The sequence below is a fragment of the Grampus griseus genome (genome assembly GCF_964374135.1).
Source record: "Grampus griseus genome assembly, chromosome: 14".
In the NCBI taxonomy this organism is placed as follows: Eukaryota; Metazoa; Chordata; class Mammalia; order Artiodactyla; family Delphinidae; genus Grampus; species Grampus griseus.
Window position 1 is genome coordinate 23,059,372 of NC_139008.1, and position 17,475 is coordinate 23,076,846.

The window sequence follows — 17,475 nt, forward strand, 5'->3', positions numbered from 1 at the left end:
TCAGCGTAAGACTCTGATGATCATGTATAAAACCTCACAGGGGTAGAGTCCCAGTCCACACATGCCCACCCCAGTCCAATCCAAAAGACTCATGTACTCAATGTGCAGTAAAGTTCATAGACGAGCCCTCTGGTTGTTTCTCACCTTTGGGAAAAATGGGGATGTTTTCAGTGCAAAGTCATGAACAAATGCACGTTCCAAAATTCAGAGGCTTCACATCCCTGATCAAGGGTCACATTTTTATTCAGACTGGACCATTTGTCTTAGCACCAGTCTCCAAACCTTTGCCAGGTCTGGGAGTTCTGGGAGCGGCGATTTCTAAGGATCAATCATTCATATGCGTCTCTCTTAAACTACAACTCTTCCCAGGTTTTTGTGAACTAGTTCAAATATTACAACAATCTTTACTGGAAAATCTCAAATATTTTGTCTGGAAAAATCAGCAATTCAGGTGTAAAAACAACAGCAGGGAGTGCCCAATTTTACTTCTGTATTTACATTGTAGTCAGTTTCCACTCCTGGCTACAGGCTTGAATTTCCCATCTGGGAATCTCCTAAAGGCCCAGGCGTCATGGAGGAAGCTGCTCCATCTTCATCTTCTCTCCTTATTTGGTTGGTGTCTGGGTACCACAGTAATTATCAGGCCTTTGGATTATCTTCTTGAACCGATCGCCTAAATCGCAGGTCTGGGTTTGATACAGGAGAAGAGAAGTTAGCACAGAGGCACACTGCCCCATATCTCCAAGGGAAAAACCAAATTAGCTTTCAAGATCCCGCAGCTTCTCAGGCCTTCCTTGCCTCCTCCTTTTAAGTTTCTTCAATTCTCTCCCTTGAACTCCCATCATTGGATGCTGTCAGTGAATGCTATTCCAAAAAGATGAATGGGTTTATTTGTTTGTTTCCTCCCCAACATTCATTCCCCTCCTGGCATCAGCCACATGTTTTCTTTGGAAAGCCACCCTTCTCCACTCTCTCAGTCCCTGTGGTCTGTATGTTTGTACCACCTGTATCTAGAGATGAGGTCTGCGACTCAGATCTGGCCAATGAAATCATCACAGTCTCTTGGCCACAGCAATTGTTTCAGATCCAATGAAACACAATGAGAATCTGGATCTCTTTCACACTAGACTTGAATCTGAGAAGATACAAGAAGCTAAGAAAGCTGTCTTGTAATTATCAGGAGATAACGTGGAAAAGAACTGAACAGAAAGAAACCAGGTTCTGCCAACATACTGTGAGACCCTGCTTCTGGCCACACCTAAAGCAAGAATTATTGTTGAGTTTTGGCTAAAGCCAATTTGGGCCAGTTCTTGCAATTGAATGAGTGACCGATACAGGAGCAGTTCTGACCCTCTGTCTTGGGACCTATCATCTGGATGAATTAGGCCTTACTCAGTGCCAGTCAGGTACTCACCTCGAGCAGCATCATGCTCTCTGACACGCAGAGGACCAGATTGCTAAAAAAGAAGAAAACGAAATCTCATCACTGGAAGAGAGTGTACACCTCAGACCCTGCTGCATCAGTGGTGAGACTTGTGAGACCTCACCATTTTAATATTAACAGGTGACAGATTAAGACCAAGATTCAGCCATAGAAATACCAAACATGTTTCAATTTTTATGGGCAGTGATTCCATTCATTTAATCATTCATTTCACAGATATTTACTGAGCATTTACAATGTATACCAGGTAATATATTAGGACCTGCAAAGGTACACTCATAATCCTTGCCTTCAAAGGTGGGCCTCTAGATCCCTTACCTATGTTGTGCTGATGGTATTCATTTGAACAGGCAGTAAACGACATGGCAGTCTCTTCTGACAAGATCATAACTTCTAAAACTAGTAGCATTTGAATTAACGTGGGTTTACTGTTTATCCACATTTTCTAGGACACCAAGGAAGCCAGCACAGGCTTTGGTATTAGAGCAGGATTCCAGGCATCTCTTGTTAAGAATGAAATGGGTAAAAATCTTTTTAAGAGCGTGATATGGCAATATCTGTTAACATTATCATGTGCATGCCTGTGGCAGATAAAACACTCACATAAAACAATTATAATAAAAAATGTTTCATTACACATCGCTTTTAGTATTAAAAAAAAAACAAACTGTAAACAACCCAAATGTCCAAGTAGGTACAGACTGAAACAGTGTCTGAGATACAGTATTAGGCGGGGAGAGGGGGAGCGTTGTGTAAAATGTAACCCCTTTTTTGTAATAAATAAACAGGAATGTTAGTAGATGCATGCTTGTTTGCAGCCTGGGGGAAAGATCTGGAAGAATACACACTGAAGCATTAACCTAGCGGGGTGAGATTTCAAGCCATTTTTCATCTCAGTGGGATATATTTCTGTTTGGTTGGGTTATGGAAAAGATGCAGGCAAGCCCCACGAGGGTAGAGCCCTACTGTGGTACCATGATAACCCCAGAACCTAGAATGGGGCCAGGCATAGAACATGGTGAATGCATATTATTTATTTATTTATTTATTTTGTGGTACGCGGGCCTCTCACTGTTGTGGCCTCTCCCACTGCGGAGCACAGGCTCCGGACGTGCAGGCTCAACGGCCATGGCTCATGGGCCCAGCCGCTCCGTGGCACGTGGGATCTTCCTGGACCGGGGCACGAACCCTTGTCCCCTGCATCGGCAGGCGGACTCTCAACCACCGCACCACCAGGGAAGCCCGCGTATTATTTTTTTTAATAAAAAATACAGAAATGTTAAAACACAGAAAGTGAAGTGCCCTGATGTGATTCTAGTTTCCTGATGCTCTTTTCCCAGGAGGGCAAATCTGTGTCACAGGGATCCCAAGGCAGCTTCCAGCCTCACCTCCACGTCTCTCGTGTCTGGCGTAAACAAGGTGGGGCTTGCTCTCTTCTCCATATCCTGCAGCTTGATCAGCTTTTCTATCAGGAACATTTTGTCTTTGCCCTCCTGCCAAGAAGGAAAACAAAAACAAAAACATGGAGGATGAATGATGGTGTGGGGCTGGGAAGTAAATGATGGAAAGGTTGATTTTTAGGCAGGTAGGGTCCTGGACATTGGCTTCGCCACCAGGGAAGCCCAGTTTCCTTAATTTTAAAATAGAGGTTAAAGAAATAAATGTGCTCGGGACTTCCCTGGTGGCGCAGTGGTTAAGAATCTGCCTGCCAATGCAGGGACACGGGTTCAAGCCCTGGTCCGGGAAGATTCCACATGCCGCGGAGCCACTAAGCCCGTGCGCCACAACTACTGAAGCCTGCGCGCCTACAGCCCTTGCTCCCCAGCAAGAGAAGCCACCACAATGAGAAGCCCGTGCGCAATGAAGAGTGGCCCCCGCTCGCCGCAATTAGAGAAAAACCCACTCGCAGCAATGAGGACCCAACGCAGCCAACAATAAATAAATTAAATAAATTAAAACTTGCTAAAAAACAAGAAAAAAGAAATAAATGTGCTAAACACCACCGCAGGGTTACACATCAGATATATCCAGAATGTGGGAACGACTACAAGACAAAAGACCTGGTTTCTCCAACAATAAATGGCAAGAGAAGCAGGAAGTGTGAACAGCTACAGATTGAAAGAAATGTAAACAACACATCAACCAAATGCAACGTGTGACACTTTTTCAGATTTTGACTTGAGTAATCCTGCTGTAAAAAGGCAATGCGGGCTTCCCTTGGTGGCGCAGTGGTTGAGTCCGCCTGCCGATGCAGGGGACACGGGTTCATGCCCCGTTCCGGGAAGATCCCACATGCCACGGAGCGGCTGGGCCAGTGAGCCATGGCCGCTGAGCCTGCGCGTCCGGAACCTGTGCTCCGCAATGGGAGAGGCCACAGCGGTGAGAGGCCCGCGTACCGCAAGAAAAAAAAAAAAAAAAAAAGACACTTAATGGGACAGTTGGGGAAATTTGACCATTGACTGACTATAAAATGATAGTAAGGAATTACTAAATTTTCTTTTACGTGTGATGATTTGTACCGTGGTTATGTTTTTTAAAAGGGTGTATCTCTCAGGCATATAGAAGAGTCTACAGATAAAATGATATAAAGGCTAGGATTTTGCTTGAAAATAATCGAGATTTACAGCAAAGAGATAGTGTAGAGGACATAAGAGTATGCAAAGGTTAATGGTTGTCAGGGCTAGGTGGTGGGAAGGTTCATTGTACTATTCTCTATTTTGGACTGTGTTTGAAAATTTCCATTACAAAATGTTAAAAAGGAGGGGAGAATAACAAAGGGATCCAATGGGACTTACGTTAATGATCTGTTCATGGAGCAGTCTGATCATAATCTTCCTTCCCTCTGTGATCTGCCAGTAAAGGTAAGTGATGATTCTGGAAGAGAAGAAAAGAAAGAACGGCAGGGCTTCCCTGGTGGCGCAGTGGTTGGGAGTCCGCCTGCCGATGCGGGGGACATGGGTTCGTGCCCCGATCCAGGGGGATCCCGCATGCCGCGGAGTGGCTGGGCCTGTGAGCCATGGCCACTGAGCTTGCGCGTCCGGAGCCTGTGCTCTGCAACGGGAGAGGCCACAACAGTGAGAGGCCCGCGTACCGCAAAAAAAAAAAAAAAAAAACAGACCCCCCCCCCCAAAAATGATAAGAAGATATTAAATAACTTTTAGAAAAATTCAAGGGCAGAGTCGGGATGACCCAGAACACTGAGCCCCACTGTAGTCTTTGCCTTCCCACCAAACAGCCCTCGGCTGCCCACATGACGTGTAGATGAGGTATTTCCCCCACTAGTTTTCCAAGGGCCCCCAATTACAATACAATGAGGGTGAGGATGAAGAAGAAGTGCACGCTGCTGACAAGGTTCTGGTAGATCCAAACGACCCACAGGTAGCTGCGACTTTGACTCAGGGTGTCAATCCACCTGTAGATGGACTCAATGAAGAAGGGCAGACCTCGAAACGGGCCACAGTCAGCTGAAGGTGTCAATCTGATAAAACAAGGGACAGAGAAGCATGTCTAGTGCCAGACTCAGGTATAGTTTATTCTAGAATAGCCCAGTCGTTTCTGGGCTCTGAACATGGAACCAGCAATTCTTACCTGCTCCACCCACATCCCCCTGCAAAGGAAACCCTCTCGCTCATAGCCCCAGCTGGTGTGTTTTGTTTTCATGACCTGCACTCCAAGGACCAGCTCTTGGACAGGGGTATCACCTGATCCAACCGTAACCAATCCAAAGACCAGGCAGAAGGGTCTCAGCGGTATCCTGGCACAAAGAAATGAACTGGGACGATCAGACTCTCTTCCTTAGGAACTTGAACTAAGAAATACAAAGATGGGAGGCTGTAATCTAGGGAAGCTGGAGTTGTGGTAATAATGGCCACATGAAATCAGTTGTTGTGAACAAGCAGAAACTAGAAGGCAACAAGGAACTGGTCAGGAAGAGAGAAAAGAGAGTAAACACGGCGAGAGAGTCAAGGACATCACAGAACAGAAGAGCCTGCCCTGAAGCCGCTGAGACCCTCATGGTTCCAGTTCCACGAGTATCCTAAAAATCAACTCCCTTGTTGTGTGTTCGGTTGCTCATTCATTCTACAAAAGTTTACCGCCCTTGTACTGAGGCAGGAGATAGATGGGCTCCAGGTTAGACATTTACAAGCCAGTTTCCTTTCTATACTTCCAGATAGAAATAACAACAGGAGCAGGGTGAATAGCTGGACTTTGTCTCCAGTGGACACTTTAACAGTAATGGCAGGGGCAGAGAGGAGCTGAGTCCTGCCCAGATAAAGAGAACACATATTTCTGATTCTTGAGGTCACGGAGACTTCCCTGACTACATATGCACAGAAAGACTCCTTGGGGTTAAAAAGGAGGGGGCTCCACCCCATAATAGGTGATGCCAAGCCTCCCACAGGCCTCTGCGCTGGAATCCATCTTGGCTAAAAGTTGTGCAAGAACTGCTCTATATAAATGACCTAACCGCCTCTTTACTGCATTCCTCCTCATTAGGGAGGACACCCACACCCTTTTCTCTCCAGGTGTGTATCTCTGCCTTGCTTCTGTCTTAAATTAAAAAAACTGTTTCCCTGTGTGCTCTCCCACTTGCTGTGCTGTGTCTCTAATAAGCAGCTTTGTACCTGTTTTTACAGTTTTTGCCTCCTTGAAATATTCTTGCTTTCAAACGGGGCAAGAGCCAGGGGAACTTTGCTTCTAGCCTCTAGCCCTCTCTGGTCTAGCAGCTAGGATTCCTGGTTTTCAGCCAGGCTACCCAGGTTCAAGTCCTGGGCAGGGAACTAAGATCCTGCTTCAAACCAACGCTCACTGCTGTCTCCTTGAGATCAGTACCAGGCTCTGTGCTACATACTAAGCCCTGGAGAGTCCACGGTAAACAAGACAGACATGATACCTGTCCTCCCAGGTTCTAGTGGGAAAGATGGTCAAGCAGTGAGTATGTAATTAAACAAAGATTCAAAGGCATTTCTGACACGAACTAGGGAACGAACAAAGGAAACCACCCTGAGAGAGAGAGAGAGGAGGGGGTTGCTGACAGAAGACGAGGATGGTGGTGAAAGTCAGGTCTTCAAGAGGACTTTTGAGATGAGGGTGGAAGGAAGGCCGCCAAGCAAAGGGACTGGGGAGAGCACTTCAAAGATGTAACCCCATCCCATGTGAGGAGAGGCTCCCAGGGTCCCAGGAACAGACTGAGAGCCTTGAGGCTGGAGTAGGATGGAGCCATGGGGGTGAGGTTGGAGAGGTAAGAGGGAGCCTGACCAGACAGGGCCTGTCAGTTCATTAGAGGAAGTTCTGTTCTGCATGTGGAGAGCTGCCTTCTCCCCAGCTGGGAAGCTGCAGAACTTGGAGGAAGTAAGGAAGCGTGCCGTCAAGACTGGGCACCTGGCGGGTGGTGACCCAACTTGGATATATTGCCTCCCTTGGTTGTAGCAGCATCTGTTGGTTACCAAGGCAACTTGGGTTAAACACTGAATGAAGCGTGTCTTTTTATTCTGACCTGTGGCATCTGGGGCCTTACTGATCCTGCAGAGACTGCCTTTCCCAGGGCTAGCCTACAAAGCATGCCTTTCATATGCAAACCTGAGCCCCCATCCCACCTCCAGCTCCTCTCTCAAGCGCTCACACTCTGGGCCCTGTTCCTCTGCCCCCATCACCCCAGAGTCACATACCAGCCAACTCCAGAGGGTCCCTATACCCCAGAGCCTGCTGAGATTATTCAAACTCACCACTCCTAAGCACGCTAACCCTGCCTTTCCCTTTCCTCCCCACCGAAACCACAATAAAGACTTTTGACCACGTTGACTGCTCTCTCCCTCTGCCTCTGACGGACCCTGGTGCCTCCCCATGTGACCCACCCATGGTGTGATGTGCCCCCTCCCTTTGGGGTCTGTGAGTATAACAAATTATTTTTTCAGTGGTAGTCGTCTCCTGATCTGCTGGCCTCACCATACCTGAAGAATGATAAAACCTATATGTTAAAACACGCACCCACCCCAAGTCTGCCATCTCCTACCTCCAGATGGTGATGGCCAGGGTGCACAGGGCCCCGGTGAAGGACGGGAAAAACAGCAAAAAGATGAAGACAGTCATCATCTGTGAGGCCCGCCAGGCTTTGCTCAGAGGCTGGAAATTCATCATCAGGCTGATCTGAAGAAAGAGAAGCAGTCACTTCCCTTCTGTAGCCGGAGAAGCAGGCCAGAGGGACCCCAGCCAGACACCAGCTCCCTGACACCTTTCCCAGCAGCCCCCACACCCAATTCCAGCCACCACTGGGTCACATGGGACTGAGAAAAGCCGAATGGTTCCACCTTCAGACTGACTCACATTTTTGACGTAAAACACGATGAAAAGAGTCATCATTTGGATAAAGGGCAGCAGAGGGCAGAAGAAGATTCCAATCCTATGAGAGAAAGGGGATGAGTGTCAGAGATCAGGGGAGACACAGGGAATCTGTGCGGAGGGCAGGGAAAGAGGGTGTTATGGGCTGAGTTCTGTCCCTCCGAAACTCATATGTTGAAGTCCTAACCCAGTACCTCAGAATGCTACTGTATTTGGAGATAAGGCCTTTAAGGAGATAATTAAGGTAAAATGAGGCCACTGACCTAACAGACTCATACAGAGGGAAGAAGACCAGGTGAGGACACAGGGAGAAGGCACCATCTACAGGCCAAGGACAGAGGCCTCAGATGAAACCAACCCTGCCAACACCTTGATCTTGCATTTTGAGCCTCCAGAATTGTGAGAAAATAAATGTGTGTGGTTTAAGCCACCCGGTCTGTGGCACTTTGCTGTAGCTGCCCTAGAAAACTCATACAGAGGGAGCCTGATTCCAACACAGTAAAGCAGGCAAGTCCCACCATACACAGTATCCACAGCTCTGGAAAAGAGATTTTGCACACTGGCATTTTTCACAGAACTAGAACAAAAAATTTCACAATTTGTATGGAAACACAAAAGACCCCGAATAGCCAAAGCAATCTTGAGAACGAAAGAAGGAACTGGAGGAATCAGGCTCCCTGACTTCAGACTATACTACAAAGCTACAGTTATCAAGACGGTATGGTACTGGCACAAAAACAGAAAGATAGATCAATGGAACAGGATAGAAAGCCCAGAGATAAACCCACGCACATATGGTCACCTTATCTTTGACAAAGGAGGCAGGAATGTACAGTGGAGAAAGGACAGCCTATTCAATAAGTGGTGCTGGGAAAACTGGACAACTACATGTAAAAGTATGAGATTAGATCACTCCCTAACACCATACACAAAAATAAGCTCAAAATGGATTAAAGACCTAAATGTAAGGCCAGAAACTATCAAACTCTTAGAGGAAAACATAGGCAGAACACTCTATGACATAAATCACAGCAAGGTCCTTTTTGACCCACCTCCTAGAGAAATGGAAATAAAAACAAAAGTAAACAAATGGGACCTAATGAAACTTAAAAGCTTTTGCGCAGCAAAGGAAACCATAAAGAAGACCAAAAGACAACCCTCAGAATGGGAGAAAATATTTGCAAATGAAGCAACTGACAAAGGATTAATCTCCAAAATTTATAAGCAGCTCATGCAGCTTAATAACAGAAAAACAAACAACCCAATCCAAAAATGGGCAGAAGACCTAAATAGACATTTCTCCAAAGAAGATATACAGATTGCCAACAAACACATGAAACAATGCTCAACATCATTAATCATTAGAGAAATGCAAATCAAAACTACAATGAGATATCATCTCACACCGGTCAGAATGGCCATCATCAAAAAATCTACAAACAATAAATGCTGGAGAGGGTGTGGAGAAAAGGGAACCCTCTTGCACTGTTGGTGGGAATGTAAATTGATACAGCCACTGTGGAGAACAATATGGAGGTTCCTTAAAAAGCTACAAATAGAACTACCATATGACCCAGCAGTCCCACTACTGGGCATATACCCTGAGAAAACCATAATTCAAAAAGAGTCATGTACCAAAATATTCATTGCAGCTCTATTTACAATAGCCCAGAGATGGAAACAACCTAAGTGTCCATCATCGGATGAATGGATAAAGAAGATGTGGCACATATATACAATGGAATATTACTCAGCCATAAAAAGAGACGAAATTGAGCTATTTGTAATGAGGTGGATAGACCTAGAGTCTGTCATACAGAGTGAAGTAAGTCAGAAAGAGAGAGACAAATACCGTATGCTAACACATATATATGGAATTTAAAAAAAAAAATGTCATGAAAAACCTAGGGGTGAAACAGGAATAAAGACACAGACTTACTAGAGAATGGACTTGAGACTATGGGGAGGGGGAAGGGTAAACGGTGACAAAGCGATAAAGAGGCATGGACATATATACACTACCAAACGTAAGGTAGATAGCTAGTGGGAAGCAGCCGCATAGCACAGGGAGATCAGCTCGGTGCTTTGTGACCGCCTGGAGGGGTGGGATAGGGAGGGTGGGAGGGAGGGAGACGCAAGCGGGAAGAGATATGGGAATATATGTATATATATAACTGATTCATTTTGTTGTGAAGCTGAAACTAACATACCATTGTAAAGCAATTATACTCCAATAAAGATGTTTAAAAAAAAAAAAAAAAAGAGATTTTGCAGAGAACGCTACCCACACAGCCATCAATTAAACCACCAGAGGCCTTCAGCCAGCCCTAATCCAGGTGTCCCACATGTGGGACGTGAATTCCTCCTCCCCCTTTGGCATTCAAGAAGGCCTGAAATCCTGCAGGGACAGGCATTAAACTGCATCGAGTTACAAACGACAGGCATTAAACTGCATCGAGTTACTCAGCTCTCCCCAGTGCTTCTGAGGCCAAAAGAAAAAAAAATCTCAGTTTGGTGCTAGAAGGTCCTTAAGTTCTAACGCTTTCCAACCTCCATTTCTTTAAAAAAAGAAGCAGCCTTTAGACTGAGAGCCTTGACAGACAGCAGCATCTAGCTAGATTTTTTTTTTTTTTTTTTTTTTTGCGGTACGCGGGCCTCTCACTGTTGTGGCCTCTCCCGTTGTGGAGCACAGGCTCCAGACGCGCAGGCTCAGCGGCCATGGCTCACGGGCCCAGCTGCTCCATGGCATGTGGGATCTTCCCGGACCGGAGCACAAACCCGTGTCCCCTGCATCGGCAGGCGGACTCTCAACCACTGCACCACCAGGGAAGCCCTAGCTAGAATTTAATGACTTTTTGTGATGGAATTGATTTTATTTTTCAAATTACTTGCAATTTCTGTCAAATGATATGATTTTCCATTGATGATGATAAAGACTCATTAAAAATATATTTAAATTTTAAAAAGGCAAACAATTTAAAAGATAATATTAAGTCAAAAACAGTACAGGTGATAGATAGATATGCCCCAAAAAATAGGCAGGCTGGTGTACAAAAGACTAAAGTTTGGGAAACATTTTCCTCACCTCATTTTCTACCATCATCCCTAACATACACTCAATTTGTGTCACTCTATTATCTTCTTTTAAAGCTCATCATCAAAGGCAATATTCTCCTAAAACCCACAGAGATTAAATCTATAATTGCCACAGAGAAAGGAAAAGATATGTGTGTTTCTGATTGTGCTTATTTATGATTTATTAACAAAAACCTTAAAGGCCCAGAATAATGAGCATCTCATTGTAAGCTTTCCCGCCTCGAAGCTAACACTTCCCCTGGGAATCTCTGTCGAATGGTCAATAGTATGAGGGCTCAGCCTCTAGGATTCAAAAACCTGGATACTGAATCAGATGACTTACCCGCATTACTTACTAAACAACAAAAAATTTGAGTGCTCATAAGTACCATACAATCCAGCGATTCCACTTCTGTGTATATATCAAAAAGGATTGAAAACAGGGTCTCAAAGATATATCTGTACACCCATATTCATAGTAGAATTATTCACAATAGCTAAAAAGCATAAGTAACCCTGGTGTCCACTGGCAGATGAATGGATTAACAAAATGTGGTACATACACGCAATGGAATATTATTCAACCTTAAAAAGGAAGGAAATTCTAACTAACACATGCTGTATGGATGAATCTGGAGGACATCATGCTAAGTGAAATAAACGAGTACAAAAAGATAAATTCTATGTGAGTCCACTTATATGAAGTATCTGGACTAGTCAAACTCAAAGAAACAGAAAGTAGAATGCTGGTTGCCAGGGGCTGGAGGGGAGAGGGAATGGGGAGTTGTTGATTAATGGGTACAGAGTTTCAATTTTGCAAGGTGAAAAAGTTCTGGAGATTGGTTACACAGCAATGTGAATGTACTCAACACTACTGAATTGTACACTTACCAGTGGTTAAGATGGTAAATTTTATGTTATGTGTTTTTTACAACAATTTTTTAAAAAGAGCCCTTAAGGATAACAACAGCCATGTAATATCCCTACTTATAAACATTTCTGAATCAGTTACTCGCTAAGCACTTAATGCATACATTTTCTCATTTAATCGTTACCAAAACCCCGCGAAGTAGGTGCGAGCATCGCCCCCATTTACAGATTAGAAAACCAAGGTTTAGAGAGAGTTTATGTTATTTGCCCAACGGCATCCTGTTCATTGAGATAATGTGAGTAAAAGGCCTTTGTAAACTGCCCAGTTGCCAGTGGGTGACCTGGCAGTGTGCAAATGCATCAGCTAAACTACACAAAGAAAAAGTCCTCACCACCTCCAAAAATAAATTCACTGACATTAGTGAGTTATTTGCAGATAGCCAAATCACCCGGGGCAACTTTAAAGAGCTGGAAAATAAAGCACTTTACAGTTGTATGGCACGTTGGAGATTGCAAAGCAGTTTTCTTGTATCATCTGATTTAATCCTCAACACAATTCAAAGGCAGCTGTTATTATGTGCGTTTGACAGATGAGACTGAGGCTCAGAGAAGCTCAGTGACCTCAGTGAGTAGAAGAGCCAGCCCCAGAATCCAAGTTTATTCAACTCCAAATCCCCTACTTTCAGATTAGCAACCCCCCAAAACCTGGCAATGTAATATGCCATGCAGAATTCTGGCATTAGCTACATCATGTTAAATTAAATAAATAAAAATAGTCACTGGCTATTGGTTTGAGTTTCTAGGTGAGCTTGTCAAAAATTTGATGCAACTAGCTGGCTATCCTCAAAACACACATGCATGCTCACACACACACGTGCACACACACATGCACATGCACGCATACACAATTGCCAAAATTGAGGTGGCAAACCCCAAAGGCTCCAGAGGTCTAGCAGGGCCCCACCACCAGGGAGTGAAGCAGATCAAGTGTAAGGCAACTTTCTCTGCCTTTATTTTCCCAGTTCTGTTGCGATATCAATACAAAGTAAAGTTTTCTACCATAAAAAAACTGACAGCATAAGGGCAACAATCAAGGGCAAATCAATACTGGGGAGACAATAGCTCAAGGTGGGTCTGCAGCAAACTGGAACCACTCACCCCAGCTCAAGGCCCAGCCAATTGTTACCATAATGGGAGATGATCTAGATCTTTCCTTTTTTGGCGAGAAGTCAGAAATTTTAAATTTTATGTGAAATCCCCTGATTCTTAAATACTGGTGGTTAATTCAAATTTTTAGAAAAAGCACTGCATCGGACAAGAAAAACATACTTGCAGGCTGGATATGGCCCGGGGCCCTCCAGGTTAGGAATCCCTGCTCTATGTTGATTCTTGGCTGAAGTCCTCATAAAGGAAAAGAACAGTCTGGGACATGAATTCCTGGTTCTCAGACTGGCTGGATTTGGTATCACCTATGCAGCTTTGGAAAACCACAGATTCTGGGCATTGCCACCAAAATGCCTAGTCCACAGTCGGGCTGGAACCACGGGGCAAGCCAAAGATTGTCAAAACTTACCACACCAGAGTCTGTGAGTAGATCAGTTCTAGGACATTCCTGGCAATGTCAAACTCCTGTCGGCCAAGACTCGTGATAAGCCGTAGTCCAATGATTCTGTGAAAATGTCATGAGTTTAGTGCCCAAACCATCAACTCCCTCTTTCAAAAGATTCCTCACAATCGAAAAAGGAGGACAAATCCTCACCAGTTTGGAATAAAGTCATAAGTTCCCTTGCAAATTTCTGAAAATTCCAAGTATGAGCATGTTTTTGAAGAAATAATTGAGGGAAAATGGAATTAACACAATGCATTCCAATGGAGGTACTGCTAAAGTGGTTCAAAAAAATTCTAGAGAACATTATTTAAATTATCCCAACTACTATTTAAACAGATAATTAATTATGAATTTAAAATAGGTATTATTTAAATAAGATAATTATTTAAATTATCCCAACTATTATCTTGTTTATACCACCTTTTGCTTGTTAAACCTTATTTTTCAGGGACCAAACTCAGCACTCTCAACCCAAATAAACGAAATTTTTCAGCTTTCAGTTACTGCTATTGAGTTAATGGTGTTTCCCTGTTTTCTAAGTCCACAAGGAGGAGCCCTACGTCCCCATTTATTCTGAAGAAACTTGAGACCACTCTGATTTTTTTTCTTACGGAGGAATTGCCAGTAAAAAACTGTTGTAAAAAATAAACAAAACAACAACAACAACAAAAAACTTCTCACCTTTATGTCCAGACCCTGGACAGAGGCTGAACTAAAAGTGAGTTTGGGCAAACTGAGTGAGGAAATTTGGCTTTCAACCTACCCACTGAGGAAGGAATCAGTATTATGCCATGCCATCTTATCACTAGGGCAATTTGCAAAAATAAGTAAATGTCTGTTAGGAATGAGATGCTCATAATATTATTATAAAATAAATGAATAAATAAAAGAGGCCCACACATGGGCCAATGATGACATTGCCCTAATCCTGCACACCTGGAGTCTAAAATAAAAATTCGTGCATTAATTAAATTCAACGAAAGCAATGAGATAAATCTATAGGTACAGGCATGGAAAGATGACAAGGCATACTGACAGAATTAGTAAGAGCAAACTCCATGGCGATTTTGCAGTGTGACCCCATTTTTGTCTTTGAAAATTATATAGTATACACACACACAAAGCAGTGCATAGACAAATCTGGAGGAATATACATAGACTAGAATATTAAAATGGTCTATTGTGGATAAGATTTCAAATGACTCTCTGTTTCTGTGTTTAATTTCTAGAACTTTCTCAGGAGATTGCATAGGGCCAATTGAACTAAATGAACTTTGACAACAGGACTGTCAGGTCAAGATGAAATTTCAGTTAATTCAGAAGAAAACAATATTTCAAAGGACAATAGGCAGACTTAGAACAACATACACTTAGAGTACAGAAGGGACCCACACTTCATGCTCAGCCAGGACTATGGCTCTGGTTACAACGTCAGATATAATTACTCGGAGACAAACAAATATTTACCTCCTCAGGAACTCCCCCAGGAGGGAATCAGTTAAAGAGAACACAAAATCCATGAGAAGGAGCCGGTAGATTTCTTGGCCAATGAGGGTTTCCCAACACTGGAAGGCAAACAAGATTTGGGATGTGGGAGGAGGCTGTTGTCTCCACTTAGTTCCCATCTGTTCCTGGCCCCCTGTGCTCCTAAGAATGTGGCTGGTGGCTTAGTTTGACCGAGTTTTTGTGTGCCCAGAAAAGCAGACCCACTCTCAACAGAAATGCACCTTTAGGGTGAATTTGTTTTCAAGAATGTTTATTCTCTTCCTGTGCTCCTTCTTCCCCCATTAAGGCTTGCCCTCCTCAGGTACCCAAACTTTCCCTTCTCACTAGCTCTCCCCTTTAACATTTTTCTTCTTTGTTCTATGCCTTCTGGATCCCGTTTCTTAACCAAGGAGAGCAGGAGGTGTCAATGGCGAATAATGCCTCCACTCCTTTTGCTTATTAACCTTATGAAAAATCAATTAATATCTTCTTGATTAAGAAAGTGGCCTAGAGGTTTAGCAGACCAGCACAAACGGGAAGGTTGAATTAATCAGCTTATGAAACTGGTGGTTAGCTACCTCTGTAGGAAGTCAGTGCTATGAGCTGATGGATTGAGAGCTTTTAGATTTGGCTGAATGAGGAAAGTTTCAGGTGTACGGCCCAAGGATGGATGGAAGGATGGATGGAAGAATTGATGGATGATTAGATGAATAGATGGATAAGTAGATGGACATATGGATGGAAAAATAACATGATATCTGCTCTAATATCATAAGCAGAAGCTCTTGAGAAACTCACTTCCTCCCTGGCGGTCAAAGGCAAGCTTAAGGCAAAACAGCATGGAAATCTCACCTCTTCACCAGCCAGGGCCACAATGTTGATCCAATAGTAACAAAGAATTCCAACGATTGATAATTTCAGAAGGATGTTTCTAAAAAACAGAAGCGAAAACAACTACCATTACCCTCCACAGCAGTCATCAGTGCTGTTTGCCAATATTTCCTTTGGGGCGTACAGTAGGATGGAAATTCCTGCCCCCCTGTGGTTGAGTGGGGCTATATGGCTAGATCTGGCAAATGAGTTGTGAGCAGAAATGATGTATGTCATTTTGTGTCACTTCTAGACTAGAGCATTTAAATGCCAGTGAGACTCTTCAAGACTCACTGTCTTCCCTCTGGAATGACAATCAGAAGTATTTGAGATGGTTGCTGCAATCTCAGCCTGGACCCCTGAGTGACTAACACGAGCAGAAATCCCCTGCCAACCCACGATGGGCATGTAGCATGGACAAGAAATAAACATTTGTATTCTAGACCACTGAGAGCTCGAGGTGGGGGATATTTGTTACCACAGTTTCACCTCATTTATTCTGACTGATACACCTTCTTTTAGGTATCTCCAAACTGCCTGATTTCATTTCTCACTGTAACAGTAGTACATACACATACTATTCATCAGGTGCTACCATGGACAGTAAACGTGCTAAGCACTTTATCAAATCATCCCTCTTCATCTTTACAACTCTATCATCAGGTAGGTGGTATTTTATGCCTATCTTACCGATGAGGAAACTGAAACGCAGAGAGATGAAATAACTTGTATGAGATCACACTGTTTAGGGGGATGGCAAAGGTTCAAACCGAGGACCCTCTGATTGAACAGCCTGAGGTCTTAAACCCAGTCACTTTGCCTAAATCAATACCTTCTGGTTTTAAGAAGTCTTCAGCCTTGGTGTGTCAAGAATCATGCACCACTAGACCAGTGATTCTCAAAGTGTGGTCCCCAGACCAGCAGTAGCATCTGTAAACTTGTTAGAAAGGCACACTTTCTGGCCCCAACCCGGATCTGCTGAATCAGAAACTCTGGGGTTGGGGCCCAGCAATCCCTCCAGGTAATTCTGGTGCATGCTAAAAGTAGAGAACCATTGCGCTAGACAACATTGTGAAGAAAGGGACAGGATCTGTCTTTTCAACTCCAGATCCCAAACCTCTTACCCAGTGCTTAGCCTATAGTAGACCCTCAATAGCAACTGGATTAACACCTTAGTATACAGTGATACTGTGATTTACAATAAGAAATATGTGTTTGGTCTTCTTTCCCTTTTCTGGCACTGAGCTCCTAAAGCCGTTGGAACTTTCTAAATGAGGAGAGCTATCAAGGTGCCTTTTGTTATATTAATGAAGTGACTGTTGGGAAGCCCCGAGGTCTATTAAGGTTAGGGGCTGGTTGCCATGACAACCAATCTTGTGATTAGAAGTTCTGAACTCAGCTTGCCTATCTCAGACTCCAGGGAGGGGAGAGGGGCTGGAGACTGAGTTCAACCACCAGTGGCCAATCATTTAATCAATCACGTCTATGTAATGAAGCCTCCATAAAAACCCAAAAGGAGGGGGTTCAGAGAGCTTCCGGATTGGTGACAGGACAATATTTGGAGAGAGTGGAAATCTCTGAGAGGGCAAGGAATCTCCGCACCCCTTCCCCAAACCTTGCCCTACATATCTCTTCTACCTGGCTGTCCCTGAGTTATATCGTTTTATAATAAAGCAGTAATCTAGTAGGTAAAGTGTTTCTCTGAATTATGTGGACCGCTCTAGCAAACTAATCAAACCTGAGGAGAAGTTCGTTGGAACCTCCCATGTCTAGCTAGTCGGTC

General features: G+C 43.9%; 1 protein-coding gene across 1 annotated transcript in view; it reads right to left on the reverse strand.

The window, feature by feature from the left end:
- Positions 1 to 607: 607 nt before the first annotated feature.
- TMC5 (transmembrane channel like 5) overlaps positions 608 to 17,475 on the reverse strand; it is a gene marked incomplete at its 5' end in the record, with an annotated part of 40,833 nt that continues 23,965 nt past the window's right edge. Inside the window, 10 exons of the mRNA XM_082670239.1 lie at positions 608 to 686; positions 1,415 to 1,457; positions 2,833 to 2,937; positions 4,240 to 4,318; positions 4,749 to 4,922; positions 7,458 to 7,591; positions 7,769 to 7,844; positions 13,302 to 13,397; positions 14,805 to 14,902; positions 15,675 to 15,753. Coding sequence (XP_082526365.1) covers positions 640 to 686; positions 1,415 to 1,457; positions 2,833 to 2,937; positions 4,240 to 4,318; positions 4,749 to 4,922; positions 7,458 to 7,591; positions 7,769 to 7,844; positions 13,302 to 13,397; positions 14,805 to 14,902; positions 15,675 to 15,753 — 931 coding nt within the window. The 3' untranslated portion in view covers positions 608 to 639. The remainder of the gene's footprint in view (positions 687 to 1,414; positions 1,458 to 2,832; positions 2,938 to 4,239; positions 4,319 to 4,748; positions 4,923 to 7,457; positions 7,592 to 7,768; positions 7,845 to 13,301; positions 13,398 to 14,804; positions 14,903 to 15,674; positions 15,754 to 17,475) is intronic.